Source organism: Equus asinus, chromosome 22 (assembly GCF_041296235.1).
Source record: "Equus asinus isolate D_3611 breed Donkey chromosome 22, EquAss-T2T_v2, whole genome shotgun sequence".
NCBI classification, from domain to species: Eukaryota; Metazoa; Chordata; class Mammalia; order Perissodactyla; family Equidae; genus Equus; species Equus asinus.
This window is the reverse complement of record NC_091811.1, coordinates 58433131-58456486: the sequence shown is the minus strand read 5'-3', so window position 1 is coordinate 58456486 and position 23356 is coordinate 58433131. Positions and strand designations below refer to the sequence as shown.

The following is a 23356-nucleotide window of genomic DNA, read 5'->3' as shown; positions in this document are numbered from 1 at the left end:
TAGCTTCAGGGGAAAACTTAAAAAAGTTCAAAAACCCTTATAGTTTTAGTTCCATTCTTGTGAAAAACTTTTTATATGCAAGTTCTGGAAGTTAAAGATTCCTTAAGAATTCAGTGGCTTACTGCCAGCTGTTAGGCCATAGCATTAAGTATAGCTTGATAGGTTTCTGATTCCATCCTGTCTGCTGAAGTCCTTACAGCTTTTAAAATCTATCTTGTTTTCAAACACTTGAATGAGATTTCATTAACCCTTATTGCTCAGTCAGGTTGTAAACCTTGTGCATGATACCTGGTCCCTCTAACTTGAGTATTTCATGCTGAAAGATGAAACGACAGGCCAGAAGCTTCAGGAGAGCTGTTTGGCTCTGTATCTCAAATCTGAACTCTAATTACTATTGCTTTAAAGACTTAGTTGGGGAGAGGATCACTTGGGTGAGTTTTTGTTTGAATGGGGGGTAGTGTCTATTATAGTTTTGTCCATTTTGGGGTTTTTTTTGAGGAAGATTAGCCCTGAGCTAACTGCTGCCAATCCCCTGATTTTTCCTGAGGAAGACTGGCTCTGAGCTAACATCGGTGCCCATCTTCCTCTACATGTGCCAAACGGTGCCATGTCCGCACCCAGGATCTGAACTGGCAAACCCGACCTCCAAAGCGGAACGTGTGCACTTAACTGCTGTGCCACCAGGACGGCCCTCATTTTGCGTTTTTTTAATTATTTATTTTAAATTGTTATTTTTCCTTTTTCTCCCCAAAGCCCCCCAGTACATAGTTGTATGTGTATATATATGTATATATATTTTTTTTTTCTTTTTTTGAGGAAGGTTAGCCCTGAGCTAACATCTGCTGCCAATCCTCCTCTTTTTGCTGAGGAAGACTGCCCCTGAGCTAACATCCATGCCCATCTTCCTCTACTTTATATGTGGGACGCCTACCACAGCATGGCCTGCCAGGCAGTGCTGTGTCCACACCTGGTATCTGAACTGGTGAACCCTGGGCCGCCGAAGCAGAACATGCGAACTTAGTTGCTGCGCCACCAGGCTGGCCCCTTAAATTTTTTTTTTATCATCGTATATGCTTTTCAGTTCTGTGGACTTCATTTAAACATACTTGATTATTAGTTGTATGTCTTAGCAGAAGAGTGAAGGATGTACATATCGCCACTAAATCTCCTGCCCTTAGGACAGCACCTGACGTGGTGAAGACTCAGTAAATACTTTATGAATGAATATATTTCAGAAATGCCATAGTATGGGTTATGTTTTGTGAGTGGGTCTGGAGGGAAGAAAACAAGTTAGTGCAGTAATTCAAATGGTAAAAGGCAAAGGGGTGCACTTTGCAGTGAGACCTGGAGAGACAGACTCCAGAGATACGTAGGTGGTCAAATGGGGGTTTGGTGACAACTCATTTATTTAAGAAACTGCCAGTCTTGCTTTGCTTTTAACGTTATATTGTCAGCCTGGATAATTTTCATTGTGTATGTGAAGAACCTATCCAGAACTCTAGCCTAAATTTCTTAGATTCAAATCCAATGACCTTCCCTTCCATACTCTATTTTGCATCCCATTCTGGTGGCTGGATCTTATCGTGATCACAAGTTCAGGAGAGTGAAATGTAAAGCTTCTGCTATGACTAATAGTCCCCATAAGGAGTATACCTGTCCCTGAATCCTTGTTCTTTCTCTGTTCTCACAACTACTCTTGTAGCTCTAGTTCTTTCCCTTTTTTTTTTTTTTTTTTTGGTGAGGGAGACTGGCCTTGAGCTAACATCTGTTGCCAGTCTTCCTGTATTTTGTGTGTGGGACTCTGCTACAGCATGGCTTGATGAGCGGTTTGTAGGTCCACACTCAGGATATGAACCTGCAAACCCCAGCCACCGAAGTGGAGCATGTGAACTTAACCACTATGCTACTGGGCTGGCCCCTCTTTCCCTATTTCTATAGCCCTGTGGCCCATTTTGAACCTGGTGGTTCTCAAACTGTCAAAATCATGCGGCGCTCTGATAATGTGGATTCCTAGGTCCCAGCCCTGAGCTAGGCTTTAGTAAGTAGTTGCATGTGAGGCCCAGGAGTTCGCAATTTAAGTGACACTTGAGATCAGTGATTTCTAAAATGTGGTCCCTAGACTAGCAGCATCAGTCTCACCTAGGAACTTGTTAGAAATATAAATTCTGGGCCCCCAGACAGACTAGTGAATCAGACACTTGAGAGTAGAGTCCAGTGATCTGTTTTAAGCCCTCTAGGTGATTCTGATGTGTGCCAAAGTTTGACAACCACTGTTCTAGATCTAAACTGCAGATTATGAGTCAGTTGGTTCTGCTGTGGTATCAGCCCCGTCCACTGTGACTTTGTGATGAAGGAAATGTTCTGTATCTCCATTGTCTGACACAGCAGCTACCAACCAAATAGAGCTGTTGAAGATGTGAAATGGGGCTAATGCCACTGAGAAACTGGATTTCTTTTTAATTTTACTAAATTTAAGTAACCCCATATGGCTGGTGATTACCAAAGTGAATAGTGCAGATTTAGACAATTCTGATGCAGGTGGATCCTGGCCTACTCACTGAAAAAAACTATTCATTAATCAAATTCTTAGCTAATAGTAGGGGGAAGTCCTTCCAAGCATAACAAAATCTAGAAGCTACAAGGGAAAAGTTAACAAATCTGACATTAAAAATTACTTAGGTCAAAAGATGCCATTAAGGGGGCCAGCCCAGTGGTGTAGTGATTAAGTTCGCATGTTCTCCTTCAGTGGCCCGGGGTTCACGGGTTTGGATCCTGGGTGCAGACCTACACACCACTTATCAAGCCATCCTGAGGTGGCCTCCCACATACAAAATGAAGATTGGCACAGATGTTAGCTCAGCAACAATCTTCCTCAAGCAAAAAAAGAGGAATATTGGCAACCAATGTTAGCTCAGGTCAATCTTTCTCACCAGAATATAAAAGAAGATCTCATTAGGTTAAGAGACAAGTGATGTACTAGAAGAAAATTTTTACAAGAAGCATTTGAAGAGTACTTAATCATTATAAGCAATGGGAAGAAAAATAGGCAAAAGATAGGAAGAGGTAATTCACTGAACAAATATAAATGGCCAATAAACATGAAAGTATTCCATTTTAGTAGAAATTAGGGAAATGCAAATTCAATCAATGAAATAATTTCATTCATTTAACAGCCACATTTTAAAAAGTTTTGACAAGGACTCTGGGAACCTGATAAATTAGCAAGATGGTTTTAGGAGGCCATTTGGCAAAAACTCATTTAAATGAACAATTTTAAGCCAACATTTTATTTCTAGAAATGTATGTTAAAGAAATACTAGATGGTATACTCAATGATCTTGGGTACAAGGTTTTCTCTTCATTCAGTATTGCATGTAATAGCCATTTGAAACAATCCCAATGATCATTACTGGAATAAAATAAGATTACACACTTATGGCATACGGTGCAGTCTTAATAAACTTAAATGTACTGACACAGAAAGTTCTCTAAAACATAAAGATCAGAAAACTTAACTTTTCTGTAGAGTGCTTCCACTGAGGTTTTTAAAAACAGGAATGTGTATTTTATATGTCTATGAAGTGGACAGAAAGTGAATGGGGTATATGCAAAATGTTTTTTAGTGGTTATTTCTGGAAAAGGGAGTGAGATTTTAGGGGTAGTGGTGGAAAGATTTATTCAAATCCTGTATACCTAGAATATGTTCATGTATTGTGGGGGCGGGGGGCGGGAACCCAAAACAGCAGAGTTGTGGTCTGACAAAAGAATATTGGATTTCTGAGGTTGAACAATCTTCAGGATGATAGAAGTTGGGAATGACTGGGGAGCAGGATGCTTAAATGTGAATGTGAGGGGCAGGTCCCGTAGCTGAGTGGTTAAGTTCATGAGCTCCACTGCAGCAGCCCAGGGTTTCGTCAGTTTGGATCCTGGGTGCCGACATGGCACCGCTCGTCAGGCTATGTTGAGGTGGTGTCCCACATGTCACAACTAGAAGGACCTGCAACTAAGATATACAACTATGTACCAGGGGGGATTTGGGGAGATAAAGCAGGAAAAAAAAAAGATTGGCAAAGGTTATTAGCTCAGGTGCCAATCTTTAAAAAAAAAATGAATGTGAAACTATAGTCATGTGTCACTTAACAGCAGGGACATGTTGTGAGAAATGTGTCGTTAGGTGATTTTGTTATGCGAACATCATAGAGTGTACTTACACAAACCTAGATGGCATTGCCTACTACACACTTAGGCTATGGGGTACTAACCATGGTATATGCAGTCTATTGTTGACTGAAACGTTGTGCAGTGCATGACTGTAATTGGAATAAAAGAGATTAAAAAACTCTGAAGCTAGAGTATTGAATGGATCATTTTCATGAAATTTGAAATCACCCAAGATGATTGTCAAGAAATGTAGAGACAAGACATTCTACCAATTACAAAGTACTGGAAGAATGTGGGGCATGACCACTGTGGATGGCAGTAAAATGAGTTGGTGGAAAATGCAATTTTCACCTTAACATAAAATTGATAAGGTTTTCAGTCCTAAATTATGGGATCAGTCATTTGGAATTAACTTCAGGTAAGAAACCAGGTTAGGTCTTTGTGGTTCCTCTTGTTCCATGAAAAGTAAATTGTGTTTTGCGTGAAATATTAGCTGGGCTATCATCTGGAAATCATCAAATATGAAGTAGGGGGCTGGCCTGGTGGTGTAGTGGTTAAGTTCACATGCTCTGCTTCAGCAGCCCGGGTATGCTGGTTCAGATCCTGTGCACGGACATGCACACCTCTCATCAAGCCATGCTGTGGCAGCATCCCATATAAAAAATAGAGGAAGATTGGCACAGAGGTTAGCTCAGGGACAATCTTTCTCACCAAAAAAAGAAATATGAAGTAGGACCAAAACATGTCAGAATTCTAAAATAGATGACATTATTTGTTCAAAAAAACTGTTAAGGCCTATGTCAACCCAAGCTAATCAAGTTTATTTACTTTTATTTTAGACAGTATTATAAATTTAGCAGGTTTATCTGATTTCAGAAGAGGAGGACAGGAAGTTGCTGAGGGCAAACATTGACGGCAAAGGAATTATAAAGATAAAAAGTTCACAAACTTAGCATAAGGGAGAAATAGCTCTACACATCCAACTCAGTAACGCTGAAAGCATTTAGCATTGCAATGTGATACAAAAATTTGCTTAATGATAACCCAAATGTCCAAGAAAAAGTTAAATTACTTGATACCCTAATTTGCTGAGAGGATAAAAATGTATGATACATTTCAAAAAGTGATGAGCTTCAGTTACCTGAAAATTTATGTGACAATCTTTACTTTGACACTTGGATTAAATGAAGTGTCAGTTTAAATGTGTTTGATCGTTAATAAAATTTTGTCCAAGACCAAAATTGGTGATACAAAACCAAAGGATCTTAACACTAATTCAACAGTAAGTAAAAGTACCAAAACACAGTGGTAACTGTGTCAGGCATTGTTGTAAATGCCTCTTTCGTGTATTAATCTACTTCTTAAAACAACCCTGTGAGGTTATCCCCATTTTGTTATTACCTCTTTTATAGTTGAAGAAAATAATGTACAGAGGTTTTAAATAACTTGACCAATGATATCTAGTAAATGGCAAAAACAAGATTTTAACCTAGTCTGACCCGAGTGGCAATACTGTTAAGGAGTATCCTAGCATATCTATGGAAACTTAACCTCTAGGGAGGCAAGTGAAATACATAGGTCCCTATTAACTGGGATGCTGCCCAGTGTAACAGAAAGAGCACAGATTGCAAATCAAAAATGTATATCGTGTGGGGCTGGCCCCGTGGCCGAGTGGTTAAGTTCGTGCGCTCTGCTGCAGGTGGCCCAGTGTTTCGTTGGTTCGAATCCTGGGCGCGGACATGGCACTGCTCATCAAACCACGCTGAGGCAGCGTCCCACATGCCACAACTAGAAGGACCCACAACGAAGAATATACAACTATGTACTGGGGGGCTTTGGGGAGAAAAAGAAAAAAATAAAATCTTTAAAAAAAAATGTATATCGTGTGTTATGATGCAACCCATTGAAATTACCTTGACCCCACTTCACCATAGAATGAATTCCTAGTTGCCAAATCCAATTGGTTCTTTGCGGCCCTCATTTTACACGATGTTTATGTGATTGATACTGTACTATTGACCACTTTGTCCTTAACATTCTCTTTCCTTGATTCTTAACACTGTTCTTTGGTCCTCTTATTTCTCTGCTGCTTCCTTTACTGGTTCATTTTTCTCTATCTGCTTGAGACAACATTGCTGTTTTCTTGGTCCTTTCCCTCCTCCTAGGCAAGATTACCCATAGGCACTTCAAATTTAAGATTTTCTTCTGTTGCTTGTTTTCTCCTTTAAATCCTTTGATAGCTCCACACTGCCAAAAGCAGGAAACTTTTTCCCGATCATGCAGACAAATGAGAACTAATGTAGGCTGGTGGGAGAAAGTCTGGGGAGGTAGCTCCATGATGAATTACTCCACATAGCCATGTTTGTTCTAATAGATTAGGGGCCTCCCTTATCTGCCCCCCAAGGACTTTGAATAAAATTAATACTACAGAAAAGGATGCCCTGTTCCATGATTTTCCATACTCAAAGAGCACTTTCACACACCTACATCTGCCCAGCCTCCACCGCCATCCAAAGCTGGAGACCGGGCCCCTGCTTCTCTCTCTATACTCATCTCTTTACTGTCCTCTCTTTTTTCCCTTCCTCAGTTCCAACTTTCCTCACCTGTAGTTCCACAAAAGGGACATGCTGTTTCAGGTAAAGTTGTGCTAGGAATAGTCTCCTTTTCTGCTTTACCCTAAGAATTTCTACTCATGTTTCACAACGGATCTGTCAGCCTCCTCCACTTTGAGGCAATTTCCCTACACCTCCAGGTGACCCAAATTTATCCCCTCCTCCTGCATGCACCCACTTACCCTATACTAACCAGGAGCCATCACACTTTATTGCATAGTTTGCTCATCTGTCTTTAAAAGGGAAGTCCTAAATCTTATTTCTCTTTGTCTTCTCAATGCCTAGCACACATCTGTTCAATGACTGGTTACGTTAGTTACTTTCACCGTACAGCTTTAAGTGATAGACATTCTGTCCGGATTGCTGACCCGCTGAGCTGCCTGCAAGTTTCCAATCTCACTGCTGAGGAAGAAAAACCGTGTTTTGACTCTAGAGAAGGTTCCTGACTTCGCCAAGGTCACTATCGGTGGCGCTTCACGACACTACCACTTTCCTAACCCCCCCCACCCCCACCCCCCGCCGCGACTGTCACCCAGCTCAAGGTCCTACCTAAGGAGAAAGCCCAAGGACAGCCAAAGACAGCCCACGTGCTTCCCGACGGGAACTCAGCCCCTTTCCTAAACGTAGTTCCGCCAAGTATTGCCTCCGACTGACATCCCTGTTATCCAATTATGTTTCGAGGCTCTGAGGGTTGCACCTAGCCCGACAATGTCCAATAAAATAGGAATTCAGATTAGCACCAATTTTGGCCAATAGTTGAGGAGATGAGAGATTGTCAGCCTATAGGGGCAGCGTTGAGAGTGATGGGCAGCAAATTCATCCAATGGACGTGCCTACTGCAGAGTAGGCCTCCTCCCAACTGCAGGCGAGTTGGCGCCGGGACCGCTGCGGGGCTCAGTCTCCACCCGGACTCCGCCATGTTGGGGCTTGTGGGTCGTGTGGCCGCTGCCTCGGCCTCCGGGGCCTTGCGGGGACTCAGCCCGTCCGCGCCGCTGCCCCAAGCTCAGCTCTTACTGAGGGCCGCCCCGGCAGCGCTGCAGCCTGGTAAGTGCTTTCCTCTAGGAGCTGGGTTCGTTTCTGCAGCCCCATGACCTTGAGTCGGGGGCCGATTGTCGCTCGGGCCTAAGGGATCTGTGGTGCTAGAGGGACGCCAGGGCCAGTGCCCTGCTTTCTGATGGGAGGAGGACAAGAACGGATCGCCCTTGGGAGCTTTCTTCGATCTAATTCCATCTCATTTTGGAAAAGGGGCGCTGTGTGGCGGATAAGTGTGGGCAGGTGCATTGACCTTCCGGTAGAATGAGGGCACCGAGCTCTCTAACGATGGGGTTTTGTGCATGAGGATGGGAAGATTGTGCAGGCGCTTTCTCGGTTCCTGCGCGGCCCTCCCTCTGGACACGCCTTCCGAGCAAGCGGAAGGAGGCCGGGCCTGGGCCAAAGTCACCAGTCCTTGTGGGTCAAGTCGGGGCTTCCGATGACATTTCACCGTCCTGACCCCAGCTCCTTCCCATATGTTTTTTGTCTGTTAGCCAGAGACTATGCTGCCCAAACATCTCCTTCGCCGAAGGCAGGTGCCGCCACCGGGCGCATCGTGGCGGTCATCGGTGCGGTGGTGGACGTCCAATTTGATGAGGGACTGCCACCCATCCTAAATGCTTTGGAAGTGCAAGGCAGGGAGACCAGGCTGGTTTTGGAGGTGGCCCAGCATTTGGGTAAGTAGAATCTGTTAGGAATAGTAAAGAACTTGTTTAGCCCAAATATCCCAAAAACCAGGCTGTCTTCCTTCTATGATGATTTCATCAAAATGACTTTCGTTCTTCTGAGTTTGCTGAAGCCACGTTTAGGTACTGAGAAGGAGTCTTGGTTGACTTAGGCCTTTCATGCCAGCTACTTTCATTAAATATGGTGAAGCCAACTTGTTCTTATGGATGACCCTGCAATACTTTTATCTGACAGGTGAGAGCACAGTAAGAACCATTGCCATGGATGGTACAGAAGGCTTGGTTAGAGGCCAGAAAGTCCTGGATTCTGGTGCACCAATCAAAATTCCTGTTGGCCCTGAGACCTTGGGCAGGATCATGAATGTCATTGGAGAACCTATTGATGAGAGAGGTCCCATCAAAACCAAACAGTGAGTATCCCTCTTGCTGCATCCACACACAAAGAAACGTTTTTCTTGCAGTTTTATACATTAAGGTGATACCTTCTAGTATAGTAGATTTTTCCTGCAGAGAATACTTAAAATAGTGATATATTCGATTATTAAAACCACACAATCCAGTTTCTTCTGAAGAAAATGAAGGATGCAGAAATTCTGATTGTAAAAACTGCTACTTAGGACCTAAGTTGATTATTTAAGTGAGCTTTAATACCAGTGGCTTAGGTTGTGGGGTTTCCAGAACTTAGAGGTTCTTGTATTTCCTGTTGGTGTGTGGAGAGGTGCTATTAGATTAGGGTTCAGTAAAAGGGAAATCTTTATGATAGTTAAAGTTGTTGGGAAATGGGATTATTGCTTCCTGAGATAATGAAATCCCCTTCATTGTAGAACATTGGGGAAGATGCCAGATGACAATTTGTCTAGAATGTTATATAAGAGGAGGTGAGGCTATGAGTAAAGGGTTAGACTTGAGAATTGAGAGGAACCTTTCAACATGATGGAGAGACACCAATCTTTTCTGCCTTTACAGATTTGCTGCTATTCATGCTGAGGCTCCTGAGTTCATGGAGATGAGCGTTGAGCAGGAAATTCTGGTCACTGGTATCAAGGTTGTGGATCTGCTGGCTCCCTATGCCAAAGGTGGCAAAATTGGTATGTTAGTGGTGGGTACATATTTTCCAAACCTAATGTGGGAAGAAAAACTCCTACTATGTTATGAGTGGGTCCCTAGATCTGTCCCTCGCTGATGAGTAGCTTCTGACTTTCGTTCTTCTGAGTTTGCTGAAGCCAGATGCCATTCCTGAGAAGGAAAAAGATGCAAAGAAAATTTGTTTTGAAGTTTGCTTATTTGGGAACACAGAACACAGAAAGAATATTCTTTCTTTTCATCCTCTCCCAGGGCTCTTTGGTGGTGCTGGAGTCGGCAAGACGGTACTGATCATGGAGTTAATCAACAATGTCGCCAAAGCCCATGGTGGTTACTCTGTGTTTGCTGGTGTGGGTGAGAGGACTCGTGAGGGCAATGACTTATACCATGAAATGATTGAGTCTGGTGTTATCAACTTAAAAGATGCTACCTCCAAGGTGAGCCCTGAGCTGGTGTCCGCAAAGTCGTTATATTAGGAAACTTGGAGTTGAGTGCATTGCTGGCTGAAGCCATGTTTTGTATTTTAGTTTTAGTGTTCCAGGACCTACAAAGGAAATTTCTGTCAGTGTTTTTCTCCCAAATTCTAATACACTGATGCACATTTTCTTTTCTCCTTGACATTAGATTACATTTCCAGGCTGTTTCTGGTAGATAGTCCCATCATTTGAGGCTGATTGTGGAGGGAGTTGGAGGTGGTTCATATGTCTCAGATAACCCTATTTTATGCCTGCCCCTTACTTACAGTTTATTTACTTCCTACTACAGGAATTTTGGCTCAGTAATACAAGAACTGTCTTTTGTGTTGTTTTGAACTGCATCTCTAAAAGGGAATAGAAATTTGCGAACAAAAAGCATTGATACCTTCTGAGAAGGAGGATTTTTGGGGTAGTTTCCCTTGATTTGGAGACCTTGGGTATATGGCTTCCATACTTCTCTGCCAGGTTCTCTAATTATGTATGATTACTGCAGGTAGCGCTGGTGTATGGTCAAATGAATGAACCACCTGGTGCTCGTGCCCGGGTAGCTCTGACTGGACTGACTGTGGCTGAATACTTCAGAGACCAAGAAGGTCAAGATGTACTTTTGTTTATCGATAATATCTTTCGCTTCACCCAGGCTGGCTCAGAGGTAAGAGAGGCTTGAGAGGACCGGGTTCATTTGACCTTTCTATGGAATGATGCAGGTGAGGCTAAAGATGTAGAGACTAAGACCTTTGTTTTTACTCTTTTTTTTTTTTTTTTTTTTTTTTTTTAGGTATCTGCTTTATTAGGCAGAATCCCTTCTGCTGTGGGCTATCAGCCTACCCTGGCCACTGACATGGGTACCATGCAGGAAAGAATCACCACAACCAAGAAGGGATCTATCACCTCTGTACAGGTAAGAACAATTAAATGAAGGAAAGTCTCATTTGTATAAAGGCATGTACAGAGACGTATGAAACCTCGTTACTTATGCCTCAAAAGGCTTTTAACCCGGTTCGTGAGCTCCCTTACGTAATGTGTAAAATTGTGTGTGCGCATGTTAAAAACTCTAAAAGATTAAGAAACACTCATCTAAAGTAATTGAAGGTATACATGCAAATATAGATCCCAAAAGTAGTGGTTTCCAGTTGCGGAGGAGTCTGAAGATGGAAACTGAGCATTAAATATATACTGCACTAATGTACTACAAACTTTCAAATGTATATAGATGGTATGTATAGTAGAATTATCTGAAAATGTGTCTGCATTAGAGTAACTTTCAGGATTCATTTTCCTAGTGAACTGTTGTAGTGGTGCAAGGTTTTTTTGCTTTTGTTTTTTAACTCTAAAAGTGGGTATCACTAAGAGTTAAAATGTAGGATGAAGAACAAAAGGAATGACAATGGAAATTGTTTTGTCACAGCTTGGAGGGACCAGATAATCCCTAAGCTCTCAGCAGCTGTTAGGCGTAAGAAGGCTCTTTTGGGGTGGACAGAATGCTAAGAAGATGAAGTGAGATGAAAAGTCAGCAAAGGGGATGGCTTAAGTGGAATACTTGGCTTCCTGCTGCTCCTCATGGGTTCTTGACTCACTTTAGGCTATCTATGTACCTGCTGATGACTTGACTGACCCTGCCCCTGCCACTACCTTTGCCCATTTGGATGCCACCACTGTCCTGTCCCGTGCTATTGCCGAGCTGGGCATCTATCCAGCTGTGGATCCTCTAGACTCCACCTCTCGCATCATGGATCCCAACATTGTTGGTACAGAGCATTATGAGGTTGCCCGTGGGGTGCAAAAGATCCTACAGGTGAGTATTTCAGGTGAGATTGGTGGTCATAAAGTCATACAGAGAGAATTGGGGATTATATTAGTACCAGAACTTGTGGTGATTGTGTCATTTGTTTTGGAGCAAAGAAAGATGAGATCAGGAGTTTTTAGTGAGTGTTAATGAGGTCTCTTAACAGCACCAGACTAGGAATAAGGAGAAAAAGACACTGATCATAGCTGAGGGCCCTCATGACCCCAAGTGTGTAACTTCCCCCTCCGCTAATTTACGAAGTGAGGCAAGATACTAAAATGCTTTGTACAAAGCTTAGTGTGAATGTAAGGTGGTATTAACCCTTAGGTTTTTGTCCAAATTTAAGGAATGTGAATATTTACTTGGGCTTCTCTTGTCTTGTCTTCTCATAGGACTACAAATCCCTCCAGGACATCATTGCCATCTTGGGTATGGATGAACTTTCTGAGGAAGATAAGTTGACTGTGTCTCGTGCACGGAAAATACAGCGTTTCTTGTCTCAGCCATTCCAGGTTGCTGAGGTGTTCACAGGCCATTTGGGGAAGTTGGTACCCCTGAAAGAGACCATCAAAGGATTCCAGCAGATTTTGGCAGGTGAGATTTTGGGTATAAAGCTGAACCAAAAATGAGAGAAGCTGAAATCTCTTGAATGCTCGCTGTGGTCTGTTCCCGTTCCAGCAACCATCAAGCAGTTATAGGTAGACTGTGCCTAGTTATATAATTTTTTAAACAATAAAATAAGCTATTTCTTTTTCTTTTTTTTTGAGGAAGATTAGCCCTGAGCTAACACTTGCTGCCAATCCTCGTCTTTTTGCTGAGGAAGGCTGGCCCTGAGCTAACATCCGTGTCCATCTTCCTCTACTTTATATGTGGGGCACCTGCCACAGCATGGTTTGCCAAGCAGTGCCATATCCGCACACGGGATCCGAACCGGCGAACCCCGGGCCGCCAAAGCGGAACGTGCGCACTTAACCACCACGCCATCGGGCGGCCCTAAAATAAGCTGTTTCTCATCAATTTTCTTTGGAAATACTCTATATTTACTGCTCAGAGTGAGGCTTGTATTATTACTGGATTCTTAAGTCATCCAGCACTTACTGAGCGCCTTCAGTGCAAGCTAGTCCTCTAAGTGAATTGCAGCATCCTTGTAAGGAAGACGATTAGTATCCTGTTATACAAATTTGGAAACTTGGAGCACTGAAAAGTTTAAAATAACGGGTCCCAATATCACACAGCAAAAATTTGAACCTAGGCTGTGTGGCTCCAGACCATTTGTTGTTAATCCATACTGTATCATGTTTTCTAAGTTGGATTTGTGAGGGAAGTTTGTTAAGAAAAGATTTCTTAGATGACATGAATTCATCACATTCTGACTGGTGGCCTCAAGTGTGAGTTACGTACACACTGCAGAAAGTTGATGTCCCTCTGCTTCTCACCAGTTGGGTTTTTTCCCCATACAGGTGACTATGACCATCTCCCAGAACAGGCCTTCTATATGGTGGGACCCATTGAAGAAGCTGTGGCAAAAGCTGATAAGCTGGCTGAAGAGCATTCGTGAGCAGGTCCTTTCGGCAAACTAGGCATTCATCCTCCGTGCTGTCCCTCTCCTTGCCCCTAACCCAAAAATCTCAGTTTTTCTCTGTAGGCCACATGAGAGCCTTGACTGAAGACATTGTGTTCTATCTGAAAAGAGTATTTAAGGTTTCCAATAAAATGTACATCCCTCCGAATCTGTCTATTTTTCTTGGTCCTGACAAGACAGCCAAGCCAAGTTTTTAATAATTGAGTGGCCAAAAGAAGCAGTAGCACAAGCCGTCTGTGTTTGAAATGGGGTCGTCAAAAAGGAAAAGCCATGGTCTTGGATTGATGGACAACTGTGGGTCTTGTGAGGGGCTTCCTGTGGAAGATGTGATCTTAATAGTAGGACCTCAGCTTTGGCCCTTTTATGTCACTTGTTGAAAGCAAATTGATTTTTTTCCCTCTTAAATAGTTTATATATCACATTCCTACTTGGTTAAAAAGCAAAGGGATTTTTTTACAAGTGTATTGGGAAAAAGGGGTTGGGTAGGAAAATAACTGCTGTTATAAGACAAAGCAGGGGTTAATCAGTGAATTAAATGAATTAAATTTTTAGGAAATGATGCATATTCTAAAGGATTAATACTGATCTGTGCGAAAATGGAGTCAAAAGGGCCCCCCATCTTACCTAGGCCTTCATTTTTTCAGAAAGTGTTCCTAACTAGCGTCTCATGTATTTTGGGCAAGCCTGGACTTGTACATGATTCCTCGAGGCACTTCAGAGTATGAAATACCAGGAGGCCTGTCCTGAGCTCTAAGATCCCTTATGAAAGTTGGGGGAAGAATCTTACAGGGGAACAGCAATTTTCACGGTTGCTGGATTTGGCCTTCTGAACTGAATAATGGAATTACGTCACTTCCCCTTCATTTTAGCCCATTAGAATGTGCAGAGTTAGAAAATACTCAAAAGTACACCCACCATTTCAGTTTGAAACAAGTGCCTGTTTGAGTACAAGGTCGCTTTTGGTACCCCTGAAAGCATTCTCTGGGCCTAGACCCATCTCCTACTGCCCTCTGGTGGTAGGACTGGAGACTGCAAGAACTCTGATCTCACCATTTTGAAATCCATGAAGGCCATTTGCTGGGATGTGGTTCTTAGCTAATGACTGTTTACAAACCAGCTGGGGCTTTTGTCCTGAGGAGGAGCCTCATCTATAAGCCCCACCCCCGAGGCATTCAAGTAGGGTAGAAGCAGGGCGCGACAAACTGAAATCCCAATTCAGAGGCCCCTGGGGCTGAAGGTTGGGGAGGGGCCTTGGGAGAGGCGCCAGGGGTGGAGTAGGGGCCTCTAAGTTTCCTCCCATCTGCCTACGACGTCCTTGGCACCAGTCTTTCCTGGGTCATGATCTGGACGGAAGGTGGAGCCCCTGAGCCGCCTGTGCCCGGTAGTTTGCTTCCAGAAAAGCCTGAATTTGGGAATGCTGAGTTCTGGGGGTGGGGGCATTTCCTCTAGGTCCCAACTCTCGAGTGCCTAAGAAGCTGGTGCAGAGCCCCAGGGTGTGGGTCAGCCCTTTCCGCTTTGTTTCCCAGGTTGCTCAGACGCAGACCTGGGAACTGTGATCCTAAAGGTCGTTTGTATCCCTCCTCCCTCCCTCCCACACGTTCCTGTCTCTCAGCATTCATCCAGAACCCTCTCCCTCTCACGAGCTGCAACTATTTATTTCCTTCCCCCTTTACCACTCTGTTCTATCACGCCACTGGAGTGTCAACACAGATCTAACCTTCCTCCATATTTCTCCTGGTTCTGCCCTGTCCTCGCCTCCTCCTCCCTCTCCACCCAGAGAAAGCCCCGCCCTTCCCTCCTCCCTCCCCACCCCAGTCTGTCACACAGGGACATCACCCTACAGCAGTTCAGGCTGTGGTTCGCAGGAAGCATACATTGGCTTTTTGATTCGTGCTAGTTCCCAGCTCACAGTTTGGGAGGATCTAACACCAGCCTTTACGTGAAGGGGGAACCAAGGACAGTGAGGAGCTGGGTGGTCCCAGCCTTGGAGCCCTGCCAGCCTGACATGGGTAAGTATGAGGACCAGCCTCCGGGGAAGGCCTGGGGGATGCCTGCCTCCCTCCCTCCCTGGCTGACTCAGCAGGGGTGGGGCCTAACCTTTGCTCTTTTGGGGGGTGAAGGAGGGGAAACGGGGTTACAGGGGCTCAGCTGGTGAAGCTGTCGATCAAGAGATCGTGAGCATTGGCAAGCCCCAGCTCCAAGGAAGAGTCTGAGACTCTGCACCTTAGGTCGGGACTCTCCCTACCTCACACCCCCACCCCAGCCCCCAGCCCCTGCTCTTCCCCATTTAAGCTGCTGGGATTCAAGTCATATTTTACAGTATTCACTGCTGGCCTCCTCCCAAAAAGTAAAGCCCACTTTTGGTCGTGTTGGAGGGTTTTAAGGTGCTTCTTCTCCCCCTATTTTCCTCCTAGGCCTTTTAAGTCCCTGTCTTGTCTCCTCCCCCACCCTGACCCACCACCAGGTGGGGGCTGCACCGAGCAGCTGCTTCCTGTTGCCCCAGAGGTTGCTGCAAGGGTGGTGGTGGTTGGGGGAAAACTGAATTAGAATAAAGCCGATTCTCACGGTCCCACATCAGCCTTACTAGGGCTGCTATTGGCGGCCCCCCACACTCCAGTCACTGAGAACACTGAGAGGCAGGATTGAGCTTGAAAGGCCTAGGAGGTCTTTGCCCTCGTGGCTTCCTGATTCCAGAGGCTTTTAAACTTGAGCAGTGCTAGGGGAAAGAGGCTGTGCCTTTCCGCAGCTGTAGGGATGGGGCCCTGAAGAGGTGAAACAGGGAACCTGTTCACCTAGTAGGGCCGCTGTGCGTTAACCCCAGCAGGCTCGGCCTTGAGTTCCCTCTCTGGCACCCCTACTCCTCTTTGCAGTCCTGTGACTCTCACTGCCTCCCTGGCCTTGCTTTGTGAAGAGATCTTTGCCGGTGCCCCGGGAGCGCGGGCGGAGCTCTCCCAAGTCCTCCAGTTCGGACCCACCACCATCCCCCACTTCACTGCAGAAGTTTCTGTCTCTTCTTCCTGGGATGTGTTCTCTTCCTCCATCTGGGATCCTTCCTGGTTCTGGCCCCTAGGAGACGCCACCCGCTTCCCCCTCCCCCAGCGGATTCTTCGCGACAGCCCTTACCCGAGCGCTCGTCCTTACCCCAGTAGCTCCTGCCCCTTTAAGTGCTACCCCCCCCCCCCACCGCCGCCGCCGGCCCAGGGCTGGGGGAGGAGGCGCCGCCGCCGCCCGGCTCGGCCACCTGCGCCGCCGCCGCCGCCGCCGCCCGCGGCCCGGCCCTGCTCCAGGTGAGGCCCGGCACCCACGTCCGGTCCCAGAGTCCCCGTGCAGGCCGCCCCTGCCGTCCCCTGCCCCGGGATCCCCGCTGCCTGGGACTCAGGATCTGACCCTCCCCCTGCGGGAGCTGCCCTTCCTCTCTCCTCCGCGCTATCTAGTCGCCCATTTCTCCCCTGTCCTCTGCGACCGGAATCCGGAGGCTTCTCATGCCTCTCGGCCAACATCTCTCGGGTACCCCTCCTATTCTGGATCCGGGATCGCCCCCTCCCCCGCGCCTTCCTCACCAGAAAAATCTCCCGCGGTCTGGGTTTCGCCTCCTCCCCTCTGGAACCAGCGCTTTCCCACGCCATCCTAACCTCCAATGGGAGGGGGAATAACCGCCACCCCAACTCCTCTCCTTCCCCGTAGTAAGGGAGGCTAGGGGGGAGGGGGTAAGCATAGACTATAGTCGCATTTGGGCCCTGCTCCGCTTAGCCCTTCAAGTTCAACTAAGTATCATCAAACGCTTTTCTGTACCCCTCACCTCACCCCATCTCTCACGGAGTCTGGGGGTCCGACCTCGGCACCCGCCAACCAGCACAGATGAAAAAGCCCTCTTCTTGGGCCTGGGGTGAGCTAGTCCAGCCTAGGATCGCTCCTACCCCAGAGTCAGGGAAATCCCGGAGCGGGGTGCACTCAGAATCTTGTGATTCTGGGCGTAAGGCGCTATTTAGGGATAATGGGTGAGGGGCTGCGACTAAGTCTCTAAGGGTATTGGGGTGGTAGGGAAGGCAAGGGAAGCCCAGCCTTCTCTATTCAGATGCAAAGGGTGTCCCCACCCCTAAGGAAATTAGGGCTTTCTCCATCCTGAGACCACCGTGGAGAAGCTCTCTGGGGAGTTTGAAACAGGACTGTGCCTGAATCTGAGGGGCATATACCAACTTGGAAGAAGAGGAGGGGTTATCGTCCTTTTGATGTGTTATGAGAGAATCTAGCCTCCCCAAAATATCGAGGGGGAGCAGACTGTTTTGCACTGACGTAGAGAGGGAGGGAGGTAAGTTGGAATGGTTACAGGGTTGAGAGCCATCTCCCTAGTGGACCCTATTAACACTGTGAAACATTCAGCCAGTGAGGGCAAGGGAGGTCTTTAATAATCACCCCACTTCCATTGGGGAATTCCTTGTCCCTTCAAGTCCAGCTGTGCCCCCTAGCTCTGAGCCTCCTCTTCTTGTGCTCTCACTCCCCCTTCCCCCCCAAAATGAGAGGATAGAGTGTGTGAATTTGCTTCAGACTCTTCTGAGTCCTGTTCCATGGGCTGGGAGGGAGCTGGGGGGAGGAGAAGGGTGGTCAGCAGTGGTGTTTGGGGTCGAATTCCGGGAGTATCCGGAGGGGGAGAGGGAGAGGGATGCAAACGAATCCCCTTCTCTCTCCCTTTCTCTCTTTCCCCTCCCAGCCCTAGCCATCTGGCTCCAGAGTGGTAGCTGACCCCAGAGTCAGGGTGGTGCAGCAGGAACACAAGGAGGGTGGGAAAGGGGGAGCAGGTGCTCATTTCGCCCTCCCCATTCTCTTCATTACCCACCCGCTGGCCTGGCTTAAAAGAGGTTCTGATATTCCCTAGGTACCCTTCTCACAAGTTGCTGAAAAAATGACCATTTGCCCCTTCCCCTTTCTAGTAGCTTCCTAAAGGGAGATGGTGTGGGCGATTGGCCACATCTGATGGATTGAGGAATGTTTGGGGACATATGGGGTCAGTCTGCCCTCTGCCGTCTGGATGAGGGGAGAAGCACAGCTGCTGCCCGGGGTGGCTTCTGGCAAGAAGTAAACACCCAGCTGTTGGGTGTATTGACACCCCACCGTCATCCTTCCTCTAACAGCAAGGAAGATCTCTGATTAGATGGAATGAGGAGGGGTCTCATTCAGGGAGGAAGATGATTGTAGTCTTTCTGCACCGGCTTGGAAGAATGGATCATGCTCCACTTTCTTTCCTAATCCCAGGTGGCCCTCTCCTCTCCAACACTCCTCTTCCCAACAGCTCCTGGCTAGGATAGTCCTAGGGGTTGCCCTGGAGACTAGGCCTGGGGCTCGGAAGGGGTGGGGGCAGTCAGTAGGGCACAGGAGTAACCGGCTCTTCCGGAGCCGAGTGGAGCCAGCGGGTGGGTGTGTGTGGGTGTGCGGTGGGGGAGAGGGGCGTGGCCACACCCGTCTGACTGGCGCAGGCTCCACCCCTGCCTCCTGTCTCCGACTCACGAGCCCTACTATTGGAGCCGGGAGGTAGGAAGGTTCTCCCTCATCTGCCCTGGAAAAGGGAAAAGAAAAAAAGGCTATCAGCTCTCTCCCCCGGCCTTTGGGAAGCCACTTCCGTGCCCTGAGCTCTCTTCCTCACTTGCGTTTTTCATTTTGGGGAAGGGGGGCATTCCTTAGCAGAAGTTAGCTGGATTCCTGGTTTTTCCAGAAGGAAGGACCCCTCTTCCCCGTGTGGCCCCTATTTATTCAAGGACTTGAGGTCAGCAGACTGTTGAGGGTCTTTATTTTTTTTCTCCAAGGTGACCTGTAAATCTGTTATTCAGAAAGGGAAGAGAAAAGTGTTTTGATTTCTACCTGTCTACTCCTTCCCCCTGATAATCTACTTTTCTCAGGAGAGGGAGAGAAACCCTCCTAACCCTCTTAGCCTTCTCTTCCTCTGGCCCATACACTTTGAGGCTTTGCTGAAGCTTGCTTCCTTCTTAGCCTCTCTGAGTCATTTGTAGTGGGGAGTGGAGCCTCTCCCCCAAACTCAGGAAGATCCCACTCCTCTGTGGTGTAAGGAAATCCAATCTAGACTGATGGGTATTTGGCCCTGCCTTGCCCTGTCCCTACCCAGTTTTCACCCCTCCTTCCTCCCCAGACCCCCAGAAGAAAAGGTAATTGTTGACCTCCCAACCTGTCAAAGTTTCATCATCCCCACTCTGTCTGTTCCTCTTCCAGAATATTCAGCCTGAGTTTTGCACAGCTAAGGCAATTGTTTGTAGAACTTCATTGCATTGAATTGAATGGTAATTATCTTGAAGCCTGCAAAGTCTGTTGAGTTGCAAGGAAAGAAAACCTGGCTTCTAGTCCCATTTTATCCACTGTTTGACCTTGAATAAGTTGGTTGACCTTTCTGGGCCTTAGTTTAAAAAACCTTCATCTGCCAAACGAGAAGGTTGAACTAGAAATTCTCTAAATTCTAACATATGACACTGTTCCCCATCCTGGGGCGCTGCAATAGACATTTTAGATGATGGCCAAACTCTAGGCCACCGCTAGATTTTTCTCTCCTGTTTTCAGAATGTCTCACACAGTTATATAGCCCTATCAGAAAAAGTACTGGAACTATAGGTGGACATGTGGGGATCTTATTTGCTGGTCAGTTGTCCGCACTCATCCCCTGACCCTCTGACCAGGTTTAGGCTAGACTCAGGTCTTCCCCGTCTGGTCCCAGAGCCCAGAGCCAGCTTCCTCTTCCTGTGCACAGGAATCTTCTCGACCCCCAGGGCCCCGCTGATGTCGCCGGGAAAGTGGTGATCCAGGCAGGACCAGGCTGCCCCCACGGGACAGAGGTGAGTGGGCAGCAGACGCAGCAGACTCTTGCCTTTCTCCATCCCTTTACCAGGACTGAACTTCCTGACTAACCTTTCCGCTTCTATGTTTCCACTTTTCCATTACCCAGCCTGGGAAATAACTGCCCCTGAAATTATCTCCTCTCCCTCACCGACCCCCCCCCCCCCCCCCCGCGCCCCGTTAGGGGAGTGGCACATGCCGTGGTCCTAGATATTTGGTCGTCTTTTAAGTTAACCTTGGGACCACGGCACGCCTTTCAATTTGCTCAGCGTGAAGCAGGACTACCGCCCACACGGAGACACCGTGCAGAGGGAGCTGCCCGGTAGGCTCGGGAGATACCGCGGCGCTAGGACCCAGATCCTGGTCGGGGGAGCTGTGACGCCCGGCGCTAGGACCCGGCGGCGGAGGCCGCGGAGGGCGGCTCTCCCTCGGCCGCGGCTTCCCCGCCCCCTCCGGCTTCGGCTCCCTCCTCCCCCGCCGGCCATGTTGGCTCCGCTTGGGCCCCGCGGTTGAGCCGCGTCCCCCTCCCCCCTCCCGGACCCCAGACCCCCTCCCCCGCGGTCCCCTCCCCTCCTGGCGCCCGGAGCGCGGCCATGTGAACCGCCCGTCCCCCGGGGAGAGACAAGCCCCGAGCCGGGCTGGACGCCGCCGCCTCAGGTCTGTTGGGTCTGCGGCTGGGGGCCTAAGGGAGGGAGACCCGCTTTCCTCGGCGGCTTCCCTCGGGAACGGAGGCTCCGGAGCCGCCTGGAGCCTCGCCTGGGGCGAGAAGCTGACTCCGGCCCGTTCCCAGCCAGGCTCCGGCCCCGGGCGGGGGTCTCCCTGCCCCGGGGGCCGGGAGGAGAGGGGGCAGGCGGGGCTGCTGGAGACCCGGGATGGGGCGGCGGGGGCGGGGGGACCGTGGAGGTCTCGGCGACGGCGGCGGCGGCGGCGATGAGGAGGCGGAGAAGCTGCCTGGCTGGTGGCGAGGACTCCTGGGGGGGGGACCGGGGTGGAATCCCCGGGAGGGGCTCCACCTCCTCGGGTGGGGGAGGGGATTGCCCGAGCGCCGGGGGTGGTGAGGGGGTTCCCTGGGCGCTGAGACGCTCCGTGTGTGGGGATTGGGGCGTTTGGGCAACGGTGAGTGGAGGGTAGAAGGGCTTCCAGGGGTCTCCCTCAGGGAGGGGTGGATGGGTGCACGTCCTCTTGAGCGTGGCGAGCAGGACAGGGCCTTGCTGGTGGTGCCGTGCTTGGCTTGGGGCCTCCAGTACCGGGAGAATCCTCCGTCCAGGGATGGAGGTTGATGGGGCTGATGCTGAGGCGTCCGGATTTGAGCTGGGCTTAGGGTCTGAAGGGAAGAATAAAGAGGGATCACTTTCCAAGGGGGATCCCTCACCTAAGGGGATCCCCATTTTCGTATCAGAAGAGATGATCCCGCAGCATCCCTTTCTTTCCTGATGTTCCCAGTTTTCAGGGGAAGGCAATGCCAATAGCAGTCATCCTTTGTAGGATTTATTGGAGTGAGAGATTTGCATCCTTGGGGGGCGGTGGGGGGGATAGCTTCCACCTCCATCTGTACACAAACTGCCCCTCCCCCAAGCCTCCCGCAGGAAGTGGCCGGGAAATGGCAGCTGTGCGTTCGCTGCTGCGTCTCCTTGTTTTGAAATGTCCATTTTAATCAGATTTGGTTTCATTTTCTGAGGCCTTCTGGGCAAGCTTGGATCCTGCCAACCATGTGGTCTGAGAGTCCTTTCGTTTGACTTTCTTTTTTTTCTTGTAAACTTAATTTGTCAACTGGAAGTAGTCACTGCACTTGACTCACTGATCCCGGTCCCCCCTCCAGAGCATCTCTGTCTCCCTGTCTGGATTTTTTTTTTTTTCCCTTGAGCTAGAGGTCATAGAGAAGCAAACTCAGTCATCCACCAGCAGGGCTACGCTTTGAGTACAAGTGGTGCAAATTCTCTCAGCATAGAGAGCTGCCGGGAAGATTTGAAATCTTTTGTGGCATGAGAGTGGCTTTTTGTGATCCTGCTTCGTATATTCTTGAGTGTGACAGGTTCTGTATTGCAGAGCACCTGAGCAGGTGAGCTTATGATGGGAAGAAGGGTCGATTCTGAGAGGTAGAAGAATGGGAATGGGGAAGATTTAACTGTGAATGGGATTTGTGTTTTGGGGTAGGGGCTGATGTGCAGAGTAGGATGGTGGGCTTCTTCCTCACTGGTGATTCTAGCCTAAGGATAGTCCCTGTGGAAAACCTGTTAGTTGACATAGGGTGCTGGAGGGTTTATCTTCTGCAGAACCAGCTAATTAGGAGAGTTAGCTATCATATGACTTACTCTTCAGTCCATAAAAGACATCGTCTTTCTTATTACCCTTCTTGGAGAGTGCTAAGCTTTTCCTCTGTTCTTTGCAAAGTCACGTGTCCAGATTTCTCTTTCTCCCACCTCATAACTCTGGGAGATTTCTACTATGGCATGCAGTGATGGACTGTGTGTACTCTGTCTCCAGGCACTTTGTTAGACACTGGGTTTGCTTAGAGATGAGTTTGCCACAGGATTTTATATTTTGAGAGATGAGGTATTGAGATCATTTCGACTATCCTGAAAACTGTTTAATCCTGCTATTTAAATAATCTTTTCAGTATTTTCCAGTCACAAAACTCCCACTTGAATTATAGATTCCTAGTTTAAAGGTCCAGGATAGGAACAGATAGACATATGATTATGTGACAGCAGCATCATCACTGTTAACATAACATCATTGCTCTTTTCACTGGGGCTCTTGGGGTTGATATGCTAGAAACAGTAAAAACAGGTCCAATGTCATTGTCCTTTCTCTTGCCCCTCTGCTTGACTGGTTGGTTCCTTTGAGTTGCTTTCTGATAGGGTTGATTTAACACTGATTTTAAGTTCCCCTTTCTTCAACCTTTGTTTACCTAAATTGGGACCTGACAGAATAGTATATTGATTTTCTCTGTTGGGGGTTAAAAGAGTGAAGGAGGGAGAAAGACCACTCTTTCTCCTTTGGACTCTTTAAAAGACATAGAAGTTGATTTTGAGAAAGTAGATATTGACTTCGTTTGACACATGATTGATCAGAAAGCTGAATGAAACAAACCTTTCATGTCC

The 23356-nt window shown here is 47.6% G+C and overlaps 2 protein-coding genes and 2 non-coding genes across 15 annotated transcripts in view; all 4 read left to right on the top strand.

Moving 5' to 3' along the window:
• The first annotated feature begins 7658 nt into the window (after positions 1-7658).
• On the top strand, positions 7659-13566 carry ATP5F1B (ATP synthase F1 subunit beta). The gene is made up of 10 exons (XM_014843936.2): positions 7659-7817; positions 8300-8482; positions 8727-8901; positions 9458-9579; positions 9827-10011; positions 10544-10702; positions 10829-10951; positions 11633-11845; positions 12229-12430; positions 13297-13566. The coding sequence occupies exons 1-10, from the start codon at positions 7691-7693 to the stop codon at positions 13392-13394; spliced, it is 1587 nt and encodes a 528-aa protein (XP_014699422.1). The 5' UTR covers positions 7659-7690; the 3' UTR covers positions 13395-13566.
• On the top strand, positions 8552-8626 carry LOC123280034 (small nucleolar RNA SNORD59). The gene has a single exon (XR_006518544.1). It is a non-coding gene; the product is annotated as a small nucleolar RNA SNORD59 (small nucleolar RNA).
• Positions 9666-9736, top strand: LOC123280033 (small nucleolar RNA SNORD59). The gene has a single exon (XR_006518543.1). It is a non-coding gene; the product is annotated as a small nucleolar RNA SNORD59 (small nucleolar RNA).
• Positions 13567-14577: 1011 nt separating the features above from the next.
• The window catches only part of BAZ2A (bromodomain adjacent to zinc finger domain 2A), a 34234-nt gene continuing 25455 nt past the window's right edge, over positions 14578-23356 (top strand). For 2 of the 12 annotated variants that reach the window (XM_070494444.1, XM_070494436.1), the window contains exon 1: positions 15308-15427. In XM_070494444.1, the coding sequence (XP_070350545.1) occupies positions 15424-15427 (4 nt within the window). In that variant the 5' untranslated portion in view covers positions 15308-15423. Of the gene's footprint in view, positions 15428-16628; positions 16706-20166; positions 20252-20700; positions 20910-23356 lie in introns of those variants that run through there. The other 10 variants (XM_070494442.1, XM_070494435.1, XM_070494437.1 and 7 more) reach the window with 9 other exon arrangements.